Source organism: Passer montanus, unplaced genomic scaffold (assembly GCF_014805655.1).
Source record: "Passer montanus isolate IOZ18808 unplaced genomic scaffold, ASM1480565v1 scaffold29, whole genome shotgun sequence".
NCBI classification, from domain to species: domain Eukaryota; kingdom Metazoa; phylum Chordata; class Aves; order Passeriformes; family Passeridae; genus Passer; species Passer montanus.
Genome location: NW_024367596.1, coordinates 4,527,944 through 4,553,494, shown reverse-complemented (window position 1 = coordinate 4,553,494; position 25,551 = coordinate 4,527,944). Strand labels below are relative to the sequence as shown.

General features: G+C 41.9%; 1 protein-coding gene across 2 annotated transcripts in view; it reads right to left on the bottom strand.

The window, feature by feature from the left end:
• The window catches only part of FNDC3B (fibronectin type III domain containing 3B), a 184,437-nt gene that overhangs the window by 13,163 nt on the left and 145,723 nt on the right, over positions 1-25,551 (bottom strand). For both annotated transcript variants that reach the window (XM_039713674.1, XM_039713675.1), the window contains 6 exons: positions 25,186-25,291; positions 24,023-24,195; positions 21,891-22,004; positions 19,456-19,605; positions 15,380-15,660; positions 8,248-8,460 (listed from right to left, as the gene is read on the bottom strand). In XM_039713674.1, the coding sequence (XP_039569608.1) occupies positions 8,248-8,460; positions 15,380-15,660; positions 19,456-19,605; positions 21,891-22,004; positions 24,023-24,195; positions 25,186-25,291 (1,037 nt within the window). The remainder of the gene's footprint in view (positions 1-8,247; positions 8,461-15,379; positions 15,661-19,455; positions 19,606-21,890; positions 22,005-24,022; positions 24,196-25,185; positions 25,292-25,551) is intronic.

Genomic DNA, 25,551 nt, shown 5'->3' with positions numbered 1-25,551 from the left:
GACATTTCTGGTTATTGCACTTACCAGCTTGGAGTATCCACCTTGTGAAAACTGGCACCACGTGCCCTGCAGGGCTGTTAAACACACTTATAAAAATGTCCCATGAATAATACACTGATGATGATGAGGAAGTCAGGGAAAGCAGAAGTTCATTGTCCCTTTTGAAACTATTTTACTTTGCAAAATGATTGCATGAATTAACAGGAAGAATATCTGTCAGTGGGTTCCCCAACACCATGGAATCAAAATGGATTCAGCCTGTGTCCTGCATGTAAACCATGTGTGCCACTGGTTTACAAGCATGATGAAAACACAATTAATATGTTGACTCCTTAATGGATTTGGACTTCATTTGCACATTAAGACACAAAGGCCATGTCTTGCACTCGTCTGTGTCACCTTCCAAAACACCTCCATTGACAAGACTAAACAAGAGTACACACAAACTTGTCCAACAATGTAATACTGAACAAAATCAATGTCCTTTTAAAAAAAAAGTATACAGCTGCTAAAGAGAACCTGACTTCTACTTTCTATTGCTCTGCTCAGATAAATGTTTTTCACTAACACTTGTATGTCAGCCAGCAGTAGCTAAGCCCCTGACCTCCAGGAGCTGAGCACAGTGGGGATGAGAGGAAGCACCCAGACTGTGCATCCATCCACTCAGCCTCCACCAGGGAACATCTTGCACGCAATAGTCCTGGCCTTGGAGAACAGAAAATTTGCTGCGTAGGATCATATACTATTATTTTATTATTTAGTACCCTAATTCAAGTATCTTAACCATTTCAGAAGGTTTTAAATCAGCAGGAAGCCAAGAGAAATTTTCCTTTGACCTCCCTGTCTAGGTGCTAGCTTTATCCTTAGGCTTTGCAGGAGATACAGAGTACAACCAATTTGAGCATTTCAAAGAAACTGGGTCTGTCATTAGCTCTCAGGGACAGAAATCAATTTGTATTACTTTATGCTTGCAATCCATGTAAGTACAAACAGAGATCAAGAATTATCTGTAATAAAAGGAAATATTCAGGTAATTCAAATTGCTGGAAATGTACTCTGAGGACTAATGTGACTTACTACTGAGTTTTAGTGAGACTCACACCTTGATAGGAAACTAAAGATCTGTGCCCACAAGTTTTTAAGAGGAGAGTTTAGAGCCAATTTCCAAAGAATTGTTTTCCTAACCTTATGCTCACCCAGTTTAAGAACTCCCTGCTATCCCACATTTCTGAGGCTCACGTAAGCAGCTACAGCACGTTTCAAGTCTGACACAAACCCGTGCTCAAGGAATAAAATTTCTTGAGATCCACTGAGTGATGAGCAAAGAACACATACTCAGGACAGCATTAAGACTCAAGAGACAAGACACTCTCCCTCTGCACTTCCTGCAGCTCAATCAGGCAGCTGGCTCAGAAACCACTGCACTACTCACAGGAGTGTGGAGATTTGGCTCTGACCCTGGTGCAAGGGCAACAGAGAGCAAAAAACAGCCAATGCCTGTTTTAGACTAATGACCTCTTTGCAATCATTTGTGGACTTAGGTGAACAATAAATCTATCTTCCCAGCTAACAGAAAAGCACAACCTCACCCCAGGCTGGGCCTAAGGTACATTTACACATTTACAGTCATTCATATGGCCACTAGCAATGACTCAAATGGCATCTTCACCTTTTGGATATGACTAAGGTCACTAACACTTCCTAACACTGAGGAACTGATCTGGAAAAACATTTGAGCTCCTTCTGTCATTTGGGAACTGGACTAATACTCCCAGTTCATTTAATACCAGTACTCCCATCCAGTTCCCATCTCCACTCATTTCTACTTCTCTGTCTCTAAAAACATCTGTCAGGAAAGCAAGAACTGTTACAGAGAAGCTTGCACCACAGGACTGCAATGGAAGCTCATTTAAAACTTCTGAGATTCGGCCACCTCTGAAGAAAGAGAGCTTCCAATTTTGAAAGAAGAAAGGCTGATGGCCAAGCCAGTTAAATTCAGCTTTTGTTGGGCTTTATTGTGACACTAATGCTTTGTAATTGTGTTTGAAGATGCAGATTGTGATGTAAGTCATGTAATGAAGATGAAAAGCTAACTCCAAAATACCTCCTCTCACCTTCTTCAAAACAAGATGTTTTCAAATCTCAGTCGAATTCAAAATACAAAAGGTTCCATACCTCAACTGGCACCATGCCTTTGAAAACATTCAGCCTCTGTGGTTATTGGAATTCTCAGTTACAGCTGTATTTTTTTTTTCAAAGTTTGCACCATCCAGAATTAAACCTGATTATTCTAATTTCCAGGCTGCAGTGTTGCCTCTCCTATCCATTAAATTAACAGCAGAGACCAAAAAGAATGCAACTTTCTCCAGAGATGGAGGCACTCCCCAGAGGTTACTTGTCCTTCATCTCACAGAGTCATCCCAATTCTCCCTTCCCAGACATTCTCACATCAGCCACAGATTATTCATTTACCTGCACACAGCAGAGGAGAGAGAACATCATGTCCTACAGCAATTGTTAGGGAGACACCACTGCTGTTAGTTTTTAATCAATACCCTTTTATTCCCAGTGAAGATCCTCTTGGAAGTATTTTGCATCTCGCAGCTATTTTGTTTCCTCCACTTCAGTCACTTCCAGTCAGGCAGAAGAATATGAATGTACTTGCTCTACCTCTGCTCATTAATTCCCAGCACATTTTGAGCAGCAGGCTCCCTTTCAAACTCTTGGGTTTTGTTTATATTTTGGTAACCTGTTGGTTTTTGCAAGAAGTTAATTTGACAGAAATTCTACTGTACAGCACTAAGTAAGATGGAAATCTTGGGGGAAGGCACAAAGGCTGAGTGAGCCTTGAATGATTCTGTTATTGCCTCTCAAAATAAGTGGTCAGATGTCAGGATTTTGGCTGGAGAGGAATCATTAACACAGCATCATTAACACACAGTCCAACCTGGTGACCTGAGGCTTCACACCAGCACACAAAGGCAACTGCCTAATTAGAAACTAAATGACAAGAACTTCACAAACCAACAGTTCTTTTAATATTATTAATGCTACATCACATTATCTACATATTTACTGCAGGAAGAGAAGTGATAACAGAGTCAGATAGGAAGAGTTTGGTTTTCTCCCCTGAATTATCTAGCATATCTGCAGGCTAGACAAAGGGTACTTGCTGCCAAAAATTGATTTTTAGTTTCTACTAGATTATCTGTCTTCTGCTGCTGAATTTGAGTTTGTAACCCATATTCACAACAGACAATCACTTGTCAGACATCTGGAATTATTAAGAGTTAAAGTATTTCAGCCTACAGAAGCTCCTCCACAACATGAAATAATGATTTTTTTGCAAGAAGCATCTGGGCACATCCAACAGGAATGGAAGACAGAGCAGCCAAGTGCCTGACTGAGGATTCCTGTGTGCAGCCACATCTGGGGGGAAAGGAACAAGCAGGGAGGGCAATACTGAGCACAGCTTAAATGGGAATTAACAACATTTGAATGGAAGATGTGGAAGGAATCAGGGAGAGCACCCAATGGCCTCTTGAAATTACACAGTCAGGAAGAAGTAGATGATGAGGCAGCTACAAGACCTTGTCGGTAACCAACAATAATAAATAAAAGTGAACTTAAAGCTAAAACCAGAAGAGAACAGAGTTCAGAGCAGCAAACCAGTATGCTTACAGCCCTACATGTGTTTATCTTCCCTGTGCAGCATTAGAGCCACTTTCCCAGAGTTTTAACAGAGTTTATGGCCTTCAAATGATGCTCACTGAGCACACAGTGCCCAAGCTGCTGCTGTGACAGCCCCAGGAACATGGTCAGAGCTGAGAAGGGAGCCAAGCTCAGTCTCTGCTTCACCAACAGCAGCAAAGGGAAGCTGGAACCTAAAAATGTGCCCTTGAAAAACTGGCCAATGTGATCCTGCTGCACTAAACTGAGCCTCCATCACACTTTAGAGATTAAATACGAGAGACATTACTCTAATCAAGGCGTTATTTTTCTTATAAGGTTGTTACAGATGTGCAGAAAATAGTTTTATTACAGTGACAATCTTGGGTCTAGATGCTGCTCTTATTTATGATCTGTTGTCTGGAATATTCAGTTACCCATGAAGTCTGAAGTACCTGCAGAGATGTGCACAGATCCAAATAAAAGAGAAAAATTTATTTCTTACCAAAGCAGGGATTTTTTGAATATACTTGTGGAGTAGCATCTTCTTTTGTGTCTTGCCAGCTTCCTCACAGCTGAAACACCTCATCTCACACATTTAATGTGTTTTTTTGAGGCTTCACTTTGTTCCAAATAATGACATATATACAGTTAACTCACACCTACTACAAATGTTGGTTTACTCCTGCTTCCAGGAAGAAAGATAAAATGCATTAACAAGTTAACTCTCACACTTGGGAACAGTTCTCCCTCTTCTTTTTCATTTGCAAAGCCCCAGGTATCTGATCAGAATGCTGCTAATATAAATATCACTATTATTAAAAGCAATACTCATCTACACAATGCAGCAATATGAACACGGGTTAGCTTGAAAACTTTCCTGAACATCAACTTTCTATCTAGCCAGGCCTGCAGTACAAACTGTAGCATGCCATCTGTCTTGGTGCTCATGCTTAATTTCCTTTTATCACTGTTTTACCCAATACGAAAATTATTTTTTCCTGCAGGTTTTTGCAAGGATATGTTAACTTATCTGATTTTGTATCTTAATAGAATTTCACAAGCCAGTAGGACTGATACATAACAGTAATTGCTGTTAAAATGGGTGTAAATTGTCTTGATCAAATCAGGAGTGTAAACAATTTTTTAATTAGACTGCTTGAAACTTGCAGTAACCAGGGGATGATTATGCAAAAGTCATCAGGCAAGGGCAGCACATTCAGCAACTCATCCCTCTGTGTTTCTATTCTGCCTCCAAGTTAAGGCAGAGCAAACACCCAGGTTGAGGCTCATATATTCAACCACTCCCTGCTACCACCAACTGAACACAACAGAAGTGTGAGGCAACTGTCAATGATCCTAACATTATGTTTTTAAAGAATATATTGAGGATGTTTTTTAGTCACCTTTACCAATGGCCCTCCCTTAAAATGTAATTACACGTGTGTATATTGATTGTGATTCTCTACACACATAAAAATCACACAACTTACCTCAGCTGCAACATAGAATCATCTAAAATAAACACCAGCAACTGATAAATGACCCACTCTTAATTTACTTGCTAATTCTCCCTTTCAGACTGGATATTGTGAGCATTTTAAGACACTAAGAGGTGCAACTAATTGTGGGAACAACTAAAGACTAATTACCAGTACAGCAGGAAAAAGACCACCAACATTAATTAGGTTCATTTGTTCCACAGAGGAAAAAATCCATAGTATTCTGGAAAGTAGTGAAATTTCATTAAAATAAATTTCTTCACATTACCACAATTAGAAAATGAAGTCACAACTGATAGTTGATTTAAAAAAGAAAGGAATTTCATAGTCCTCCTTACATAAAGGTCACTTACTCTCAACTAACGTTTCTATGTACTGAGCTTTCCAGAAACAGATTTTTCTTCATTTCCACTCAGTGCTAGCCATAATTGAAAGGACAAGTGATGCTAATTTCATCTTCCTAAATGTCACACCCCGAAGAGCTAATGGGAGCTAACGCAGGTACAGCTCTGATGTGCACACCTCCTCAAGCCCTTACACTAATCAGTGCCACAAGATTTCCAAGTATTTTGCTTCACAGGTCTTGCAATCAATGAAACATTTGGTCTCCAACAACTGGCCTGTTACACCTCATTACAGAAAGGAAAAGTTGAAAACACTCCTTAATGACCAGGACACACTGGAGAGCACTGGCTGTCATTACATAAAGCCAGAGATGAGTCTTTACCAAAAGGCCATTAAAGCTGTTGGGTCAGGATGGGACTTACTGATTATTTCCTTTTCTTAAAAGAACTCGCTCATCTTTATAATTCTGCTTGTGAAAACACTTCAACAGCACTTTAAAGGTAACTTCCATTTTAAACCAAAGAAGGAACAATAATAATATTAAATTGAGGGATTTCAATATAAAGCTGTTATCAGTAGTTTCAGCTGTCTCACAGTCACAATGTTCTCTGAAAGACCAGGAATATGACAGAGGTAATTTCTCAGTTATCCATGTTTTAAACCACAACCTCTTTCCCTGAATCAAGGACTATCTCTTCTCCCAACAGAAGGGATACCATGGCACCTTCCTACGACTCTTTCAGACCAGAAAATACACCAGTACATCCTTCAAGATAATTTATTTTGTGTCATTTTTTCACCAGAGACTGGCTTCCTAGAGGGCTGGTCAGTCCCAGGCCTGACAGTGATACAGAGATATTTGGACAATGCTCTTAACAACACTCTTTAACTTGGCCAGCACTGAACTGGCCAGGCAGTCACACTGCAGGTCCCTTCCAGCTAAAATATCCTATTTGATTGCTCCCTCATATGTGCACAGTTTACTGTGCAATTGGAGAGGCCAGTGATGCTCAAAGAGCAGTGCACCCACCCCACTCCTCTGCCATGCCCACGCCAGGATGGATCCATGAGCCCCAGCTCTGGCTCATTTCAGGAATTATCTGGGCTAGTTGCTCCAAGCCCAACCACCAAAGGGAGCATTTCATGGAATGGCTCAGTTCAGGCAGGGGGAGACAGCACAATGCAGAGGAGCAGCTTCTCTGCATCTCTGGGAGCTCGTGTGGACTCTAAGTCAAATTCACAGCTAAGAAGATCCAGCAGAGTATCAAGTCCAAATGGCTCCCAATTAAAAGCTCATAAGAGACCATTTGCACTGGGAAAAGCTTGTGGAAAAGCAAAGAATCATGCTAAAGCTGTATGCCAAAGCAAGGGAGAAAAATCCCTTCCTTGCCTGCTGCGAGGTAACATTTTATTCTTACAGGGAAACTTCCTATTTTCCCCACGATAAAGACAGGTTAAAAACAATTTACAGCTCTTCACCACCCTACCTGCAGTGCTACATGAAAGCAAAGCAAAGCAGCCTGCTGGATGTGTCTTTAGAGCTGACTGAATCCCAGGGTGCTGCAGGTGATGGGCTCCTGCCAAGCATCACTGCACTCTGAGGGAACAGTTTTCACCAGTCAGACTTTCAAATGGGTATTTATATTCATTGGACACCTCTCAGGATTAATACAGTGTACCCTCTCTGCATCAGTACAGTTGAGATACTGGGAGGTATTAAGGCATTATTCATGGTGGGTTTATTACTTAAAATTAGAGCTTTTGGGCCAGATCTTCAGCTGGCATAAACTCAGCATAACTCTATTTAAATTAAAGGAATTGTGCTAATTTACATCAAATTATGATCTGTGCTGAAGGTCTCTAAGGATTATCTACTCGATAAGTCACTTATTTTAGCTAATTGGAGTAGTTGAGAGTGTTTCTTAGTAAATTATGAACTATCTATGATATTTATTCATTGAAGAGCTCAGACTGTTAGGCATTACTTGCATATTGTCTTTCTTTCCTTCCCTTTTAAAACTGAATATATCTCATCACAACTTTGGATCTACATCAGCAAATTTTCCCATACAAAGCTCACATAGAAAGATAAGTTTTTGCTTAGCACTGACTGTTTAATTTAAACTTAGGTATTTGTTTCTTGCACATCTTATTTCAAAATTATTGAATACCAAATACCAAGCTGATGCCAAGCTTGTATTTTCTAATGCTGTAAAACATTACAGCTATAAAATCAAGACCACCAGGTTGCCCAAAAAACATTGTTCTGCTCAGTTTTACCTTACCTAGACATGTGATTTGTAACCCTTGGCTTTATGAATATACACAGCAAGCTGGGTGCTGTATCTTTATTTCATATATTCCAAAAGGTAAAGCACTGTGGCCATGAAACTTGATTTTAAATTTAATGGCAGAGAGGCAAGGATTTTGCTGAAATGTCACCAGTACAGGATTGATTTCTGTTGGACCTGGAAGTGTTAGGTTAATGGTTGGACTCAACAATTTAGAGGTTTTTTCCAATCTTAATGATTCCATGACTCTTTATTACTCACAGCTTTACTGCATAACTTGCTCAGACTACAGGCACAGAATGCCTATTAAAACAGTGTTTTATACATACTGGTAGGCACAAAGCAATCAGGAAAACAGAATTTTTCTTTCACTCACAACTGTGTTATGATGAACCAGAATTCATTTTCATTAGCACAAGGAAAAGATTCATCTCTCTTACCCTTTATTTCTGTCCTCTATCTGCAAGATGTAGACCATGTCATCAGCAGAGTGAAGCTTGGAGCTGCTGTCTCCCCACTTCAGCTTCAGGCTCTGAGGCCCTGCTGCAGCACACTCCAGCCGTGGAGGTAAGGGTGGCAATGGCCTGGTTTTTGCTTTAATAAAGTGGCTAAAAGGTCCAGCTCCAATTTCATTGACAGCCTGGATCCTGATCCTAAAAAAAAAACAGCAAGAAGAGGAATGTTAAATGAAGTGCTTTCATGAGGTTCTTGATATGAACAGACCCCAAGGGGCAAGAGAGCCGTCTGGGGCTGCCTGCCCCATCCCTGCCCAGCTCCCAGGGCTCTTGGTGGCACACTGGAAGGTTCTGTCAGCACAACAGGGATTATCCTGCTTAGACTGTAAGAGGTGCAGTGAGGATGTCAGAAATGCAGAGGCAGAGGGGAAGGTTTGGGTCTCAGGACCTGGTGACAGCCCCCTTTAGCCGTGGGGACAAGGGGCAGCAGCACAGGACAAGCACAGCCTGGAAAACATGAAGTGTCCAACCACGAGTAATAAAATGCAAAAGACATCATAGACTAATTTAGGTGAGATCATTCAGGGAAAGCACTGGTGTCACTGCCACGAAACCCATCCCCATGCTGGCAAACACCCTGAAAACCCAAAGCAGTGTTCTCTCAGTCTCACAAAGCACACTATTTAAGCACAGGAAACTCTGCTGGGAGGAATAATGAAGGAGGTTAAATCCACAAACCTCCTACACTCTGCCACAAACTGCAGAAATGTTAAATGCCAGTGAACTATCCATTAGATCAAATAAATGCTGGACCCAAGTCACCCTCACAAGATGCACAAAGGCTCTTGAGCCATTTGAGGACATCAAGAAGAAAAGCAGACCACTTGCCTGGTCACAGCAGCCTGAATATGGAAATGTTCTTAAGACTGAGCCGGTCCTCTAAATTCTATTTCTTTCTTAAGATAATGACTCCTGCTTTCTGCTTTGTTAGTTTTCTCTTACCTGTCTGCAGCTTAGTCTAACACTGAGATGAGTGAGGAGTAGCAGTCTCTGACTATGGTAACATCAACAGCACCAATACAAAAGTGAAAATTTGCATTTCTCAACAGTTTTGAGGACTTTGTAAATAGAAATATTGGTACAGATGAGCCTGAAAGGTTTCAAAAGTTTGTTAATCAAAGACTAAATATGAAAAATCAGGATGGAGAAAACTAATTAAGATAGTTCAGCCTAGTTTAGTTAGCTGGAAAGATGCCATTTACTTTGGAAATCCTGTGCACAGCAGCCTTGTATCTTCTCGTGGGTAAAGACTTTTACAAGAACTGTCTTTGCTTGGCAAAGCTACTCATTTTGACTGAAGAACATAAAGTGATGCAAGTTCACACAAACAATGTATGAAAAATTACTTTGCTTTTAACAGCAAATTTTCAGCTCTACCATCAGGAAAAGAGCATGTTAAAGGGATAGGGGGAAAACATTCTCCAGAGTATTCCCCATTGGAAAAAAGCCCCAAAACTGTTATTTTCTGCCTTTCAAGAACAAAAAAATTTACATTGTTAATAAACATATAGCAAAATAATGAAGTCTGATCTATTGTTAGTCAGCTAAAGCCACTGCACACAGAGAATGCAGTGTCATCCTGCTTAGACTGTTAGTCAGCTAAAGCCACTGCACACAGAGAATGCAGTGTGTATACAGTCATGTGCAAATGTGTGCTTAAATCTCTGCTTATTGACCCAGCCACCAACAGGGGCAACATAGTGATTGGTGTGGAGCTGCATTTTCCCTTTAACCTTCAGGAAATGTATCCTGACCACCTTATAACATTACATTCCTCCTCTTCCTCCCTAAGGGTGGATGGCACCAAGATCTAGTGGGAGCCTCCTCTTCAACTGCTGCTTGCAAGCAGCCCCATCCCTGCCCAGCTCCCAGGGCTCTTGGTGGCACACTGGAAGGTTCTGTCAGCACAACAGGGATCATCCTGCTTAGACTGTTAGTCAGCTAAAGCCACTGCACACAGAGAATGCAGTGTGTATACAGTCATGTGCAAATGTGTGCTTAAATCTCTGCTTATTGACCCAGCCACCAACAGGGGCAACATAGTGATTGGTGTGGAGCTGCATTTTCCCTTTAACCTTCCTTCTGGCTTCAGGAAATGCATCCTGACCACCTTATAACATTACATTCCTCCTCTTCCTCCCTAAGGGTGGATGGCACCAAGATCTAGTGGGAGCCTCCTCTTCAACTGCTGCTTGCAAGCAAAGAAACAACAACAGGCTTTTCTAGTACCTGAAGAAGTGCAATTAATATAAGCATTGATCTTACTTCATATTATGCTACGTTTTTTGCTTTACATTTAAGAGTCATTACATCAATATTTAATGGTATTTCCAATTTAAAAAACAAGCCTGCCTATATTTTCACTGGATTCTAGCAAGCTCACCATTAGCATGTGCAGTAACAGTAGCAGTTCTATTACTAAATGTTACTACTGCTTTTGTAGATTAATTACAGCAGCATGCTCTAGAGTATACATTGTTTTGTTTTGTTTGGTATTAAAGTCCCAGTAACAACAAAGCCTCTCCTCTCCTCAAGCATTGTAACCTCAAGACGTTTCCAACTGCAGCTACCACACCTGAAAACAAGCAGTGAAATGAATCTCTCTCCAATATCACACTTTTTAGATATATGCAAGCACAGAAACCTGCACTTCCTTGTCTTGCTTTTGTCAGGTATTTGCACAAGGCAAAAATGTGTCTCCTCATTCATTTTTTCCCTTGCTTTCCTCTGCTGCACAGAGTTCTTGCTCCCCCCTTCTGACACACACAAATATGCACACACACACTCCCCTCCTGACTCTGGAGCACTGTAAGACTGATGGAAACTCTTAAGCCTTAAAATAGAGACAGGCATCTTTACAAATGAGTGATGACACTGGGAAAGCAGGAATTGATTTATTTGAGTCTAAGATGGCTGATGTGGCCACTCTTTGCTGCTGATTGCACCACCATAAAGCTCTGTAAATTGCCACCATCATTCCCAGGGCCTGAGCTTCACCAGACACATACAAACAATAAATTTTGTGTTTCCTGTGCACATGGCAGTGCAACCCAAACCCTGGTGTCACCTCCCTCTGAACCCCAGCAGTGCCTGCTCAATGGGGATCAGAAACTCCAAAGGGAAGGGGGAGAAGGAAGAAGGGAAACAGAAAAGGCAGAAAGGAGAAGAGGGAAGAGCAGATGGCAGTGGGAGAGCACCTTGTACTGCACCATCTCTGCTCCTGCTTTTCAGTGTCCCTGCCCCAGCCTGTGACAGTGAGCTTTTCCAGCTGGGTGGCACAGCCAGGGTAGGCAAGAGAACATCCACAGTGAACTGGAAACCAATTCCTGTTTACACAACTGGTACTGGGAAAAATCAACTCTATTTCCATGTAAAAGTACAGTACAGACAAGAAGAAATATCTGCAGCAAAAGCACTTCCTGAATTCCTTTCAACTTTTCCACTAATGGTTTCTAAGTGAAAATACCCCAAACATCCTCTTGGAAAGTAAGATGGTTTAACAATCTGACAATCACAATCTGACAACAAGTTTTTTGAAAATGTAAAGACTGTATTTAAGAATACTGCCTAATTCTGCAGACCCTGGACCAATAATATTTGTATTCATTCTCACATTTTCCCACTACAACTTTTAAACATTTAGAAAGAAAAATCATAAATCAGACTAGGCAAATTTAGAAACCACAAAATGATCTTTAACAGACCATTCTCTCTTAGGAGATTCTTGACCCAGGAAAATAAACACACCAAACAGGATGCTATTTTCAGATTGGTCACAAAATCCTTTGTATAGTATTCCAACAAACTGGAAAATCAACTTTTGAATTAATTTTAGAGTCTGACATGAGAAGACTTTGATTCCCTCGTTCCCATAAGAGGAATGCCACCAGTTGCAATACATGTGCCTGTGGAAACCTGTGGGAGTTAAAATGCCATGGACTTCCAAAGGGGAGGGGAAGCAGCATCCTCCACCAGCAGCAGCAGCCTGGACACGATGAAGAGCAATCACACACTGCCCCACAAATCCCCACTCAAGACTCCTGGAAGAAGACTTAGTTTGACACCCTGAAATATATTTTATAGCCTGCTTAAACTTTGCTAATTTGAGCATCCACATGAATTTTTTCCTCCGTCTTGGATGATCTTTCAGAATTCACAGAATGACTAGGTTGGAAGAGACTTTCAAGATCATGGACTCCAACCCAACTTTCACTTGATACAGTTTAAAAATCCAAAATATTTATAGAATTTTCATTCCTAAACCAAATTAAGTGTTGCTATTGAAATTTTATAATGCTACTATATATTTCTGTCCACTGTGTAGCTTCAGAGAAGAAACATTCTAAAAAATTGGAAGTTGTTTTGCAGTGAAGTATCTCAACAGCAGAACACAATTATCTATGGAATGTGTTAAGCGAAGCTTGGGAACAGACTGTAACAGAAAATTGGTGTTTCTGTGACTGTTGAATGCTTATTTATTGTGGAATATTTATTAACTCACTCCTAGTTACATCAGTTCACAGAAAACCAGGCCAAGTATATTACCCTATAATCTGAGTTTCCAGAACTTCGTGGCTGTGTCAATAAAGCAGAGCCTGCAGAACTCAGACATATTTCTGCAGCTGCTCACCAGCCAGGATGTTTACACAGTGCTTTGGGGAGGCATCTGCTCTGTGCAGCAGCTGAGCTGGGCTGTGTCTGAGCAGGAATTCTCTTGACTCAGCCCTACCATGGCCACTCGCTGTGTGACAGAGGCATCTTCCACCTCCTCCTGCCTTAAATGCATTTTGGGATGGAAATCCTTCTCATGGGGTGCTGGTTGGATTTGCTGCTAAGACACAAAGCATCCTGGGCTGCTCCTGTTGTGGCCATTCCCACAGAAAGCTGGAAGCAAAGCAGTGCCAGACCCAAGCTAACAGGGTGGGCCCACGTGGCCAGGCTTTCACAATCACCCTCTATCCAAAACAACTTAAATTTCTAATTTTGGACTTGCTGGATTCATAATAACCAAGACTGGCTTTCAATTTTGGTTTCCCACAACAAAATCTTTGATAGTGGAATTCCAACTCAACTAAAACATATAAACCCTTTGCTGATTTACTTCAAATTCTGCTGAAACTTTGGCAAGGGAATTCAGAGCCTCAAAGCCAGTAGTACTTGGCTTGTTTAGTCTAGGAAAAATATGTTCAGTGTGTTTTGAAACACAGCAGGGAATAAACACTTGAGAAGGAGAAGAGTAAGTTGTGTTGAACAAAACTGACACAAAAAGAAGACTCATCAGTGGAGAAATGTAGAGAATTATATCAGTGATGTTCTGAAACATTCTTCTGATTCAGCCAGGGAGGGCAGAAAATGCACCAACGTTTAGCACAGAGCCTGATAATCCTTAAGGATTTATCAGGGCAGACACTCCCTGATCAAAGACAGGTGTCAAGATATGCTTGAAGAAGAAATATCGGCGAACAAGTTAATGATCACTATACTTTGACAAACCTGTTTTTGATTAGCAAAATACTTCAAACTATTGATGAGGTGCGTTTGCAATCCAACTGCAGTCACTTGTCTTCCCTTACAGGAATGAGATGCAAGATTTGGGGTTTCTTTATCTGATCTTGTTCAACAAAAGAGCTTTCCTGTATTATTACTTCTGATCAGCCATGCACAGCTCTGTGTTCTTAAAGTGGGGGGGTTTTTTTAGTAGAACTTAGTCTTACAACAATATTTAGAACAGTTAATGCTTGTGGCTTTGGCTGTTTCATTTGGACCAGCAACAGAACGAATCCTTGACTGAAACTATGTGATTTAATATGGTGCTTTTTTCAAAATAATGAACAAGAATGCAAAAAATATCATTCAATCTCTGTTTCTAAGCCTTGAAGAAGACATTTCCCTTAAGGAAGCTGTAGACAATCAAGAGCCAGCAAAAAAAGAGACTGAAATAAGACTTTGGTGAAGAATTTAAATGGCACATTCTGTCTTGAGTGAGTTGCTCAAAGTTCTCTTTTCAGCTTTTTTGGGTCTTGGTTGAACAAACATTTGAGGAGAAGCCAGGGAATACGAAACTGCCCAAAGATGATGCATTTCCACAGCTGGGTGATCAATCCATAAACAAACTCTTCAACTTTATATGAATGATCTGTGAGCAAGCAATGTGTGCTCCTCACTTTAAATAACTTCTACTGTATGTATTGGTATCCTTGCTTCAACAAGTTCTCTTTTCTTGGGAACGGGATAAAATTTGAATTATGAACTTATAATTTACAAGACCTGTAGGACTGTGACCTTGAATACAAAGTAAAAAAAAAAAGAAAAATGTTACAGGAAGTCTGTGACATCTAATTTTACAACTCTGTGATCAAATTTTGGTCTTTAATAGAACAGTACTTAAAATAGCATTTCTTTTGTCACATATTCTGTTGAATTGCTGTTCATTGCCTTCATGGAACCATTTTTCTTTCTTAATTAGCAATTAGGGAGAAAACATATAAGCCTGAACATTAAACTAATAAAATTTTGGCAATGCTACTTACCAATTTAGAATCTGAAGCAATATAAATTGGTTTTAAATTCAGATCATGTTTTCATTACTCTCCATATAGCAGAGACAAAAAATAACTGTAGCTATACAAATAAAAGTTCATTGTGTGAAAATTGCTAACTCTGCTCAGGGATCAATAACTTAATGATTTAATCCCTTGGAACAGTACTTCAAAGCAGCTGAAAAAAACATGAGATGCAACACTGTAATTTTAATTATTTCTTATTTAAAAAATTTATTTATTTTAAAATTTATTATTACCAGTGTAACTCTTACCTCAGCAGAGCAAATAAAAAGGAGATGAGGCCAGAGATAACGCAAGGAGAGGAGAAGAGAGGAAAAAAGGCGGGAGAAAACAACATTTGAACACGAACTACCACAATCCATCCCACCAAGGAATGACTGCAGATTCCTGTGCCCCTAGGCTGGCTGTTTGGGTTGCTGGTTTGCATTTTCAGCCCTTCTCCATGCCAGGAGCAGTCCCTGAGTGAAGCAGAGCTGTGTGATCTCCACACTCACCGGTACGAGGTCTCGGGCAGCAAGCCCTCGATGACGTGACTGGTCACGTTCCCCACGGGGATGCTGACGTCTCCCAGGTCGATGTTGTAGGATGTGATCTCAGCCCCATTGTTGCTGGGCTCTTCCCAGCTCAGCACAAGGCACACGGAGGGTGAGGGCTGGCAGGCACCCACGTGCTCATCCTCCAGCACGGACAGGGTGGAGACGGCGTCAGGCACGGACGCAGGGGTTCTGCAGGTCACCAGCTCGCTGCAGGGCCCAGCTCCAGCCTGGTTAATGGCCTGGGTGGGAAAACAAGGAACATTTACCAGTGCTCTCCTTCACATGTGTGTCAAGTTCATAATGATCAGCTGTGCAGCCTGGAAGAGGTGCATGAATTCTTCAGAGGATGTGCACTGCTGGCTTCCTCTAAAGTGTGACTCATACCTCTGCTATCCTAGGGAATTAGTATCTTCCTTGGTCACTCAGGAACGTCTCAAAAAACTGGAGAATATTTCTTTTCCCCAAAATAATATTTTTCTTTCCCTTTTTATCAGTGGCAAACTTTGGTGGGTAAGGGAAGATGTCATCGTTATGCTGCCAGTGACAGGTGACATCAGCAAACTGGCTACCCAAAATTACTGAGCCACCCAGTACAAAGTCCCCAGCATACTGCAGGGTGGTCCAACAGATGCTTTATGCAAGGAAAATATCCCTAAAGATGGGGGATATTTGGCTGGTTAAAAACTACCTTGGTTCCTAATCTGGAAAATGGATAACTAATTTAATGCTGAAAAGCTTCTGAAATAAGAATATAGGACCTCAGCACGGCATTAAGCCTATGACTCAACATTTCCCCAGAATCACAGAATCATTACAGTTGGAAAAGTCATAATTCACCACCAAACCACAACCAAAGCACACAGCTCAGTATCTCCCACAAAAGAGGAGAGCAACAATTTATCAAGCTTTTCATCCTAAATCACAGATCCTGAATCCCAGAGGAAACCAAGATGCAAAACCTGGTCCCTTTCTGCTCATTACTTTGAGGCTGTTGTCTTAGCAAGCCCAACATTGCACAGCTGTACAGGCCTGGGGTTTTATCAGCTGATGCTCAGCCAGTGGCAAAAGCTGTACCCATTGCACTGGAATTGCCTAGGGAATGACTGATGTGATGTTGCCTCCTCAGGATTATCATCAACTCAATCACAGAACCATGAGGGCTGAAGGGACTGTGGGACTCATCTTGTCCAAGCTGCTACTCCAGCCAGGGTCAGACAATGCAGACCAGATTGCTCAGGCTTTTTTTCCAGTTGGGTCTTCAAAATTTCCAGGTATGTAGATTGCACAGCCCCTCTGGACCACTGTTAGACCCTTAATTACCTGCACAGTGATATTTTTTCCTTTGTATCTCATCTGAACATCCCTATTTCAAGCTGGAGCCACGCTGGATGCAGCATTCCAGGTTGTCAGGAATGGCATGTAAGGGGCAACCCCACCTTCCCTGGATCTGCCTGCTGGGCTCCTCCTGACACAGCCCAGCAACCTGCCAGCACAGAGAGAGCTCACAGCTCATGGTACAGGAGAAACTACACAAGTCCAGAAGGCACAGACCTCCACAAAGCACCTTCAGTGCTGCCACACCCTCCACATTTCCTTTACGTTTGGAAAAGTTAGCCCAGAGTCTCCCACCAGGTTACAATTAATTGAAAAATCCAGGTTTACAATGTTGCCAGCAGGACTCTGAAGGCAATGACAGGACACATCAAACAATTGTCTGATTTCTAATCTATGCTTAACTGCAGTGAATAACTTATTTCTGCTCTGCATAATACAAACACAAAGCCATGTTCTGTTTTTCCAGGAGACGTTTTGTTCAATTGAAGAAAGAGATAATAAAGTTACATTTGTCAGCCTTTAAAAAGCCCTTCAAAACAAATCCTGCTCCGGGGAAATCTTCTATTTAATGCAGCGCTCCTGGAGCTGTTAGAAGTGAGCCCTGTTTTGTGCTCTGCCAATGATATGATTTGTCTTGCCTCTAAACCAGTGTTTGGCCATTTGTATCTCGCTCCAAGCAATTTATTGTCAGTGGTGTTTTTTAACTGCTTTATTGGACAATCTCATCACCATAACTGATGGGGCTTTGCTGCCTAGCTGCTTTCCCCTGCCACCCCCAAATGACACAATATTTCCCTCTGCAGAAGCCACTATTGTTTTCAGGAATATTCATTACAGGAAAAAAGTTGAGCAACAGTAAAGACAATTGTCTGCCCTGCAGTTAGATATGCCTGATTCCTCAATTCTCCTCTTTATTGAATTACTTAGATTGAGATAGCAATACTGTGTGTTTATTAGAAGGCTGAATAAATGTGGTTAGGGGGATCTTTCTTTTTAAAAAGGAAATTTTTCTGTTAAATCTGGTAACAGATAAACTAACATTTCTGACACTATTTAACTATCTTTGTCTGGTATATCTACTTTGCAGGGAAATTTTTGTGTAACTGTTTGAAGATTACTGTGTATCTTGTAAGAAATTCTTCTTCACATAACACAGAGGATCAGATCCACAGGATGAAGCTCTCCAGAAAGTAATACCTGAGTCACTGATGGACTTCAATAAAATATCTTCTTGCTGTTGTGCCTTTCCAGTAACTTCTGCCTATGGATTAAATTTTACTGGCTGCTTTAAAAACTGAGTAGATTTGTGCAACATTTTTGTGGCAGGTAGTTTGAAATAAGCACCCACTGGAAAGCAAAGATGCCATACAGCTGGTTGTTTCCATTTTTAACACGAAATTTTCCTTGGGCTCCCCACAGCAGCGGTCTCAGAGCCTCCTCCCTGCCCAGCAGATGCTGAATGCTCTCCCTCTTGCAGAAACAAGAGGCACTTTCTGGCTCACACCTCCCAGCCTCTCACACATTCCCTCCTTCTCCTTCCCCCACAGTGCCAGAGCAAGGCACACACCAGCTCTGGCCAAGACACAAAATACATTTGAGTTGTGGGGCCTGAGCTCTTGGGCTGCTGGCCAGCTCCTCCAAACCTTCTTCCCTAAAAAATGAAAAAAATTCAATATCCTGGTTTAAATAAAAAAGCACCTCTAAGAAGGAAACACTCAACAGAAGCATGTTGTCCCAGATCAAAGAAATTACCCTGGGTGGTCCACATGTTACCAGCTGGGTGGGCATTTGGATTAGTGGGGGTGTTCTGTCTTCACATACAAATGTATCTTGTGGAAGAGTATCTTAGGTAAAATATTTTTACTTCACACCCAGTAGCTTTACCTTCCATTTATTTATCAGTAGACATAAAGGATGAAATGTCTTGGTTTTTTACTTTCATACAGATACACAAAATGTTTTTTAACTGCTACTTTTTACTGAAAATATAGGAGATAAAGAGATCAAAGAAAAAGAAATAATGTAAAGACTCTAGATGAGATTCAGTCTCACTCATCTAAGAAACAAAATGGCAAAGATGAGAACTCACTTTCTTGCAGGTACCATCTCCATCTCCTCTACACACAGGAATTTACTCAGCAATCATTGCCTTACTTGATAAATTAAACAGATGCTGGAATTCATTATTTAAGCCAGGGAAATCTTCAATATCTCCTTGGGAGGTGGATACTATTTACCTCTCCTTACCATGAAGAAAATTATTTTTTTTTAATTTTCTAAACCATTACCATTTTGTTTTGGTATCAGAGGGCAAGGTGGCCCTTACAAGCATTAGTCACCAAAAGTAATAAAACACAAGAGCAATTTTTAAGCAGCACATCAGTCTCCCTTGGGAGGTGGATATTATTTACCTCTCTTTACCATGAAGAAAATAATTTTTTTTTTAATTTTCTAAACCATTACCATTTTGTTTTGGTATCAGAGGGCAAGGTGGCCCTTACAAACATTAGTCACTAAAAGTAATAAAACACAAGAGCAATTTTTAAGCAGCACATCAGTCTGTATTGCTTAAAATAAATGTGCATTCCTCCTGCCTTACAGAGCACGTAATTTCAGAGGGGACTAAAGATAAAAATAAGAACAGCAGTGGAAGGAAACTGTTTGGCTCTCAGAGGGCAATGCATGCAGCCCTGCCATACCTGTAGCCTGCAGCAGTAATGCGTTGCTGCTGACAAGTCACTGATTTCAAAGCAGGTTTCTGTGCCACTATATGCAAGCTGTAGAGATTCCTCCTCTTCTCCCCACTCTAATCTGTATTCAGAGATGTCAGTACCAGAACATTCAGGACTCTGCAACACAAATATTTATGTGGTTCAGTTCAGAAATGAGCACTTTGGATTGCTGTGTTTCACTGGGGAAGGAATGAAGTACATGGAAAAAAAGCCCAACAACCACCCTTATTTTTAAATTAATACACCATTACTGCTGCAAATAGAAATGTACTGAGTTAATGTTCCCTAAGAGGTTACTGAAACAGGACAATTCTGCACAAAAATTACCTGATTGAAATTCAGAGAAATGAGTGTACACAGCTACTTTGCCTTCCATCAGGACACTCAGGAATAAATTGTCTCTCCACTGGCTTGGCAGAAGCTCAACCGTGGAGAACATAAAAAAAGCATCAATCTAGTGCAGCCTAGCTGAGAGATCAAAACACAGCTCTGGAAGCACTGGCTTCAGAGCCTGAAGCAGTCACTCATGTGCTGAGGAAAGAACCACCCCAGCAAGGGAGGAGCTGGCCTGAGGTTCCCGTGGGAGTCACCCATCAGTGCCAGAACAGGAGCTGGGACATCCACATCCACATGGATCCTGGCACATCCACACCCACAATGAGACTCCCATGGGATCACAGAATCATCAAAAGGTTTGGATTGAAAGGGACCTTCAAGATCTCCTCATTCCAACCCCTGCCATGGGCAGGACACCTTCATCAGACCAGGCTGCTCCAAGCCACATCCAACCTGGCCTTGAACACTTCCAGGGATGGGGCAGCCACAGCTGCTCTGGACAAACTGCTTTAGTGTCTCACCAACTTCACAATACAAAATTTCTTCCCAATATCTGATCTAAACCTGTCCCATTCCCCATATGCCCAGCAATACCTTTATTTAGGGGAACATTCAATGCCTGAATGTGCTGGATATGAGCCAATACAGGCACAGTTCCCAAACCAAAATATTTAGTGTTTTCAGAAGAACTACGTAGAGCTGTACTGTGTGGCCTGGAGCAGCTCAGAGAAGCACTGCTCTGCCTGCAGAAGAGTGGCCTACAAGGACTCTGTGATTTTGACAGGCAAGATGTAATTTGCAGTGCAAGGATGCAGAGCCCTGCTGCACACCACAGCGACCACCCTGCACAGGCACAGGGGCTCCTCTGGCTCTGCCTCAGAGCTTCCAGCTGCTTGAGTAGGAACATTCAGAGCTCCTAAGCCAGATTTCAGAACAAGATTTGAAAAAAAAAAGCATCACAATGGGCACCACAGTGTGCTCTCTAGCCACACTCAACAGTGCTTCACTGTTTTTCTTTCTAATTCATATCAGCCAAAAAATGACACTCTTTAAGAAAACATAACCACTGCAAACCACAGCTTCATTTTTAGCTAGAGTAAACAAATATATCCTTCAAATAAATAGAGAACCTACCAGAACCACTGCTTCATGGCTGGGGAGAGCAAATCCCTGACTATTAAAAGGCAACATTTGAAAGTTCAATGCGATTTCCAGTTGCAAAAAAATATTAATAGACCAAAACTGCACCAAACACACCTGTGTGTTATCAAATTAAATGCAGATCATGTTTGTATCTAGATATGTTATTGGCACAATTTATTTGAGCATCTTGAGAATGTCAGTGACTTCTTTCTCAACAGAGCATTGTTTTGGGGAGGAGCTCAATAGAAGCAGGGCTGGGATGGCTGCTAGATTTTCACTGAAAGTCTGTGGCAGAACTACAGCCCTACTGAACCACATCACAATTATTATTTATGGTAAAATCCTTTTTTTTTCTGCCCTAATTACACAACATTTTTTCTTTAATAGCAGCAATCATCCCCTTAGCAATTCAGCTAACACTTATCTTGAGTCCAATGCCTAAGATGCTGGAGAACTGAGGAGGAATGCACACAAACTAAAATAAAAGTAAATATTTGGGGAAAAGACAAACAACTTTGGAGGGGGAAAAAGCTCTGCACCATAAGCATTTATGGAGAGTTAATTCTGTATCAGAGACTCCAGTTTCAGCCAAAATCAAATATTTGTATTTTAATTCCAACTGAGAACATGCTGATGTGCTAAAAAAAAATGCTTGCAGAGAGCACTTCTATCATCTGATGCCAGTGCAGGAGGCCTTGTGTCTGAATCCTGGTCTGGAAGACCAGTGACCAACTTTGTATAATTCTTCAGAGCAAAGCAGAAAAGATTATTTTCTGCATTAGAATAGTTTCTATGTAGGGTTTCCTTGCATAAAAGGATAGCACTGGACCAGTGAACATCTCTCAAGCTCACTTTTGAGTTCTGTGGTGATTGTACTGTTTGGGTAAGCAAGGTGGAATCAAACAGGCAGGGACCTGACTCACCTCCCAGCTGACCAGGACTCGTGTGTCAGACAGGAAGGACAGGGAAGGTGCTCTGCACTGGCCTGGTGGTCCTGCTGCTGTGGTGACCTCTGTCGCCTCCGAATACGGCCCGTACTACAGGGGAACAAGGCATCATCATCATCATCATCATTATTATTATTATTATTATTATACAGGTGTACACTCACCTCAAAGCCCTCGAGAGCTTTCCAAGAACAGCACATGAACTTTTCAGCACACTAAACCTTCTCAAAGGCAGACTGGGCTTCCAACACCCGGCACCAAACACCAGCACTCAGGATGAGCCCTCACAAATGACTCAGAGTTGAAGTGTGAGGCAAGCTCAGGAACAAGCAGAGAGCATGTACATCCTTTGTGCATCCTCCTGTGTGGCAGCAAGTGCTCATGAAAGCAGAAGCCACCTCCAATTTGCCCAAAAGTGAGAATGAGCACACAGTGACTGAGGAACAGCTTGTGTCCCTCTGCCTTACCTTAGCACAGTGTGTTCACGTATCATAACCAGCTTCCCATGGATACAAAGAGGAGCACAAAGACCAAAGCACATACTGGAGTCCATTTCCAGTTCCTTTTACACAGAATGCCTGCCCCAAGTCCCTTGTAAGAGGACAGGATGTGCTGGAGCCCCAGGCTGGTACAACATGCGGGGATACGCTGCGCACACGCCGTGCACGGGCAGCTCAGCTCAGACAGCTTCTGAGCCCGTGGAAGGAGAATAATTTAAATGCAGATTAGCAAAAGAAAAGCCAATTTTCAGCAATCTGGGAACCTGGCTTCATCCAGCAGTGCGAGGACAGGAGATAGCACTGAAACAGCCTTTCTGAGGCCTCCTGAGTGGAAGAGTGAAGTTTGCTCAGTACATCCCCGAGTTAATTAGAAATCGTTCTCCAGAACAAAGCAGCTTCACTTGGAAGCAATTAGAGGAAAAACACTGGTATTTACTTATTTTGTAATGCAGTATTAGTGAGCATGAAATAAAATGAGCCACTACAAAAAGGCCAAACAGAGAAATTATGAACCCCAGAAAACTTCTCAGCAGACGCGTCAGTATCTGCCATCGAAGAAAGGCCAACACTGATTGCGTTGTCTTACAAAGAATGTACATGTCAAAAATGTCATTCATTGACTTTGGCTGTTTTGGAGAAGGAATCTGGTAAAGGACATCCTCCTCTATTTTGCACCTGGTAGAAAAACACAGCCAAACTGGAAGCAGTCCCCTCATTTAACAAAGGTGGAACCAGAAATGTTTTGCAACTGCTCTGACAAAAAAAAAAAAAAAGGCAAAGCATCACATATTCAAAGCTTCCAGGTAGGCAATGGCTTTCACTCCAGCAAGCAAATCTAATCTTTCCATGTGCATTTAATTAATTTTTCACAAAAACAAAACAGTGGGTGTTTTTAGACCAAAACAGTTTAAGAGTCTTGCAAATATTTCTAATGCCCAAGTGTTAACAGAACATCTCCCTATGAGTGAATAACTTCAAACCTTTGTGTTATGTTTGTCATCAAGGTTTCCTGGGGAGAAACATGACAATGCATGTAGTTTAGTTGGGACTTTGTATTAAACACCACTGGAATAACACAAAGGCAAGCATAATCAACCCAGACCTCAATGAAAAAGATCTTTCTGCAGATCTCCATGGACATCAGACAGAATTTCTGATGTATTTGGGAAGGCACTTCTTCCAAGGAAATAATTTAATAGAAAAATCTCATTGAATCTATAAAGCACACATTTTTTTGAAATTAAAACAAAAAAGTCACCAGGGGTGTGAGTTTCCCTCAAACACACCACCTGGGTGAAATTGCACTTTTGTTTTTACATACTTTAGATTTAAAACAAAAAAGAAGGAAATGCAACAGAATGAGGATGAAAAGAATCCTCCCTGCAAGCAGCCATGAGTTTTAGCAGGGATTTGGCACATTTGGGAGCAGCTGATTCTGGCCAAACCGTACCGGTACCCGAAATCTCCTTTTAGAAGAGACCCAGGTCTAAAACTGCAGCTCCTCCTCCCACGTTCCTTTGGAGCATTTACCACACGGTTTTTCCTTTGCCCACCTCCCCGCCCCAGCTGAGGAGCAGCACCCCAGAGGGGCTGGGGCAGCTCACGTACCCCGCCGTCGTTCAGGGCGCGCACCCGGAACGCGTAGGTGGCCCCGGGCAGGAGGCTGCCCACGGTGCACTCCAGCTCAGCCCCGTGGTACACCTCAGAAACCACTGCTTCAGGGGCTGTCATCTCCACGCTGTACTCAGAGACAGGGCAGCCACTTTCTGACTCAGGGACATCTAGAAGAAATCATGGAATTCATTAATAGCATCAGGGTGTGCGCCAGAACAGACATTTTTTACTTCATATACCACTGAAATGTGTATTTCTGCTTCTGTGTATAGACAGAAGATATCTCACAGATATCTTCTATCTATATAGATATAGACACAAATATCTCATTTTTGTTGAGGGCACCTTTGTTTTTGCCCATGAAAACAATGTATTTGATAATACCTACACGTTATGTTACAAGCCAGTAGCACGGAATCAAACTGCCTGGGGATCAGAAAAACAGCACCCACCAAAATGCTTCCAGGAAGCATTTGGTGGATTTTTACACTGGTGTTGAAACATATTTGACAGTTAGAAATTGTACTTATCCAGAATTTGGCTTAACAAATGATGCCAGAAAAATACTAGGATGCTGCAAGATTATCACTGTAAAGAAAACACTGTTGGAGACTGGCATGTGTCTTGCATTCTGAAAACTGTTCTTTTTTTTGACAACTTAGTGCCATGAGTGTAGTCCAACATCTTTGCAAAGTAACAGGGGTCCAATAGATTATGTGTTATACTGTGGATCAGGATTTAAATGCCACCCAAACCCTCAATATGTTCTAACTCAAATTTTTGAAAAAAATATACATTAGAGGTACCAAAACGCTTCTGTCAAGCCAATATTGCAAAGGAATAAAAAAAAGATTTTGAGTCACACTGTGGTTTTGAACTAAAAGGATAGATATTCTAATGAAGCTGATACTTAATAGCCCCGAGAGGGACAGGGCTAAAAAAATAAAATGGGAGCAGAGTGTAAGACCTAAAGGTCAGCTCAGAAATCCAACCCTGAGCCACCACACCTGATGGGAAGCTGCACTTCTGATTTGCTCAGACTCCAGCGGACTCTGCTGTGCACTTCCCAGGGAACAGGACACAAGCAGCAGAAACAAAGGCTGAAGCTCAGCAGCAGAACCAAAGCTTTGGAGCAGCAGGATGCTGCACTGGCTTACCCCACTGCAGCTGCACCTCCCTGTGCCTCGGCTTGCCCAGCAGCCTGGGCGGGCGGCAGGGCCCCGGCGCGACGCTCAGCGTGCGGACAGGTAAACTCTCGGAGCACTGCGGGAGAACACAGCCCAGTTACACCCTGCTGTACAGCTACCCAGCCCAGTTACACCCTGCTCTACAGCCACACAGCCCAGTTACACCCTGGTGTACACCTGCACAGCTCAGTCACACCCTGCTGTACAGCTACCCAGCCCAGTTACACCCTGCTCTACAGCCACACAGCCCAGTTACACCCTGGTGTACACCTGCACAGCTCAGTCACACCCTGCTGTACAGCTACCCAGCCCAGTTACACCCTGCTCTACAGCCAC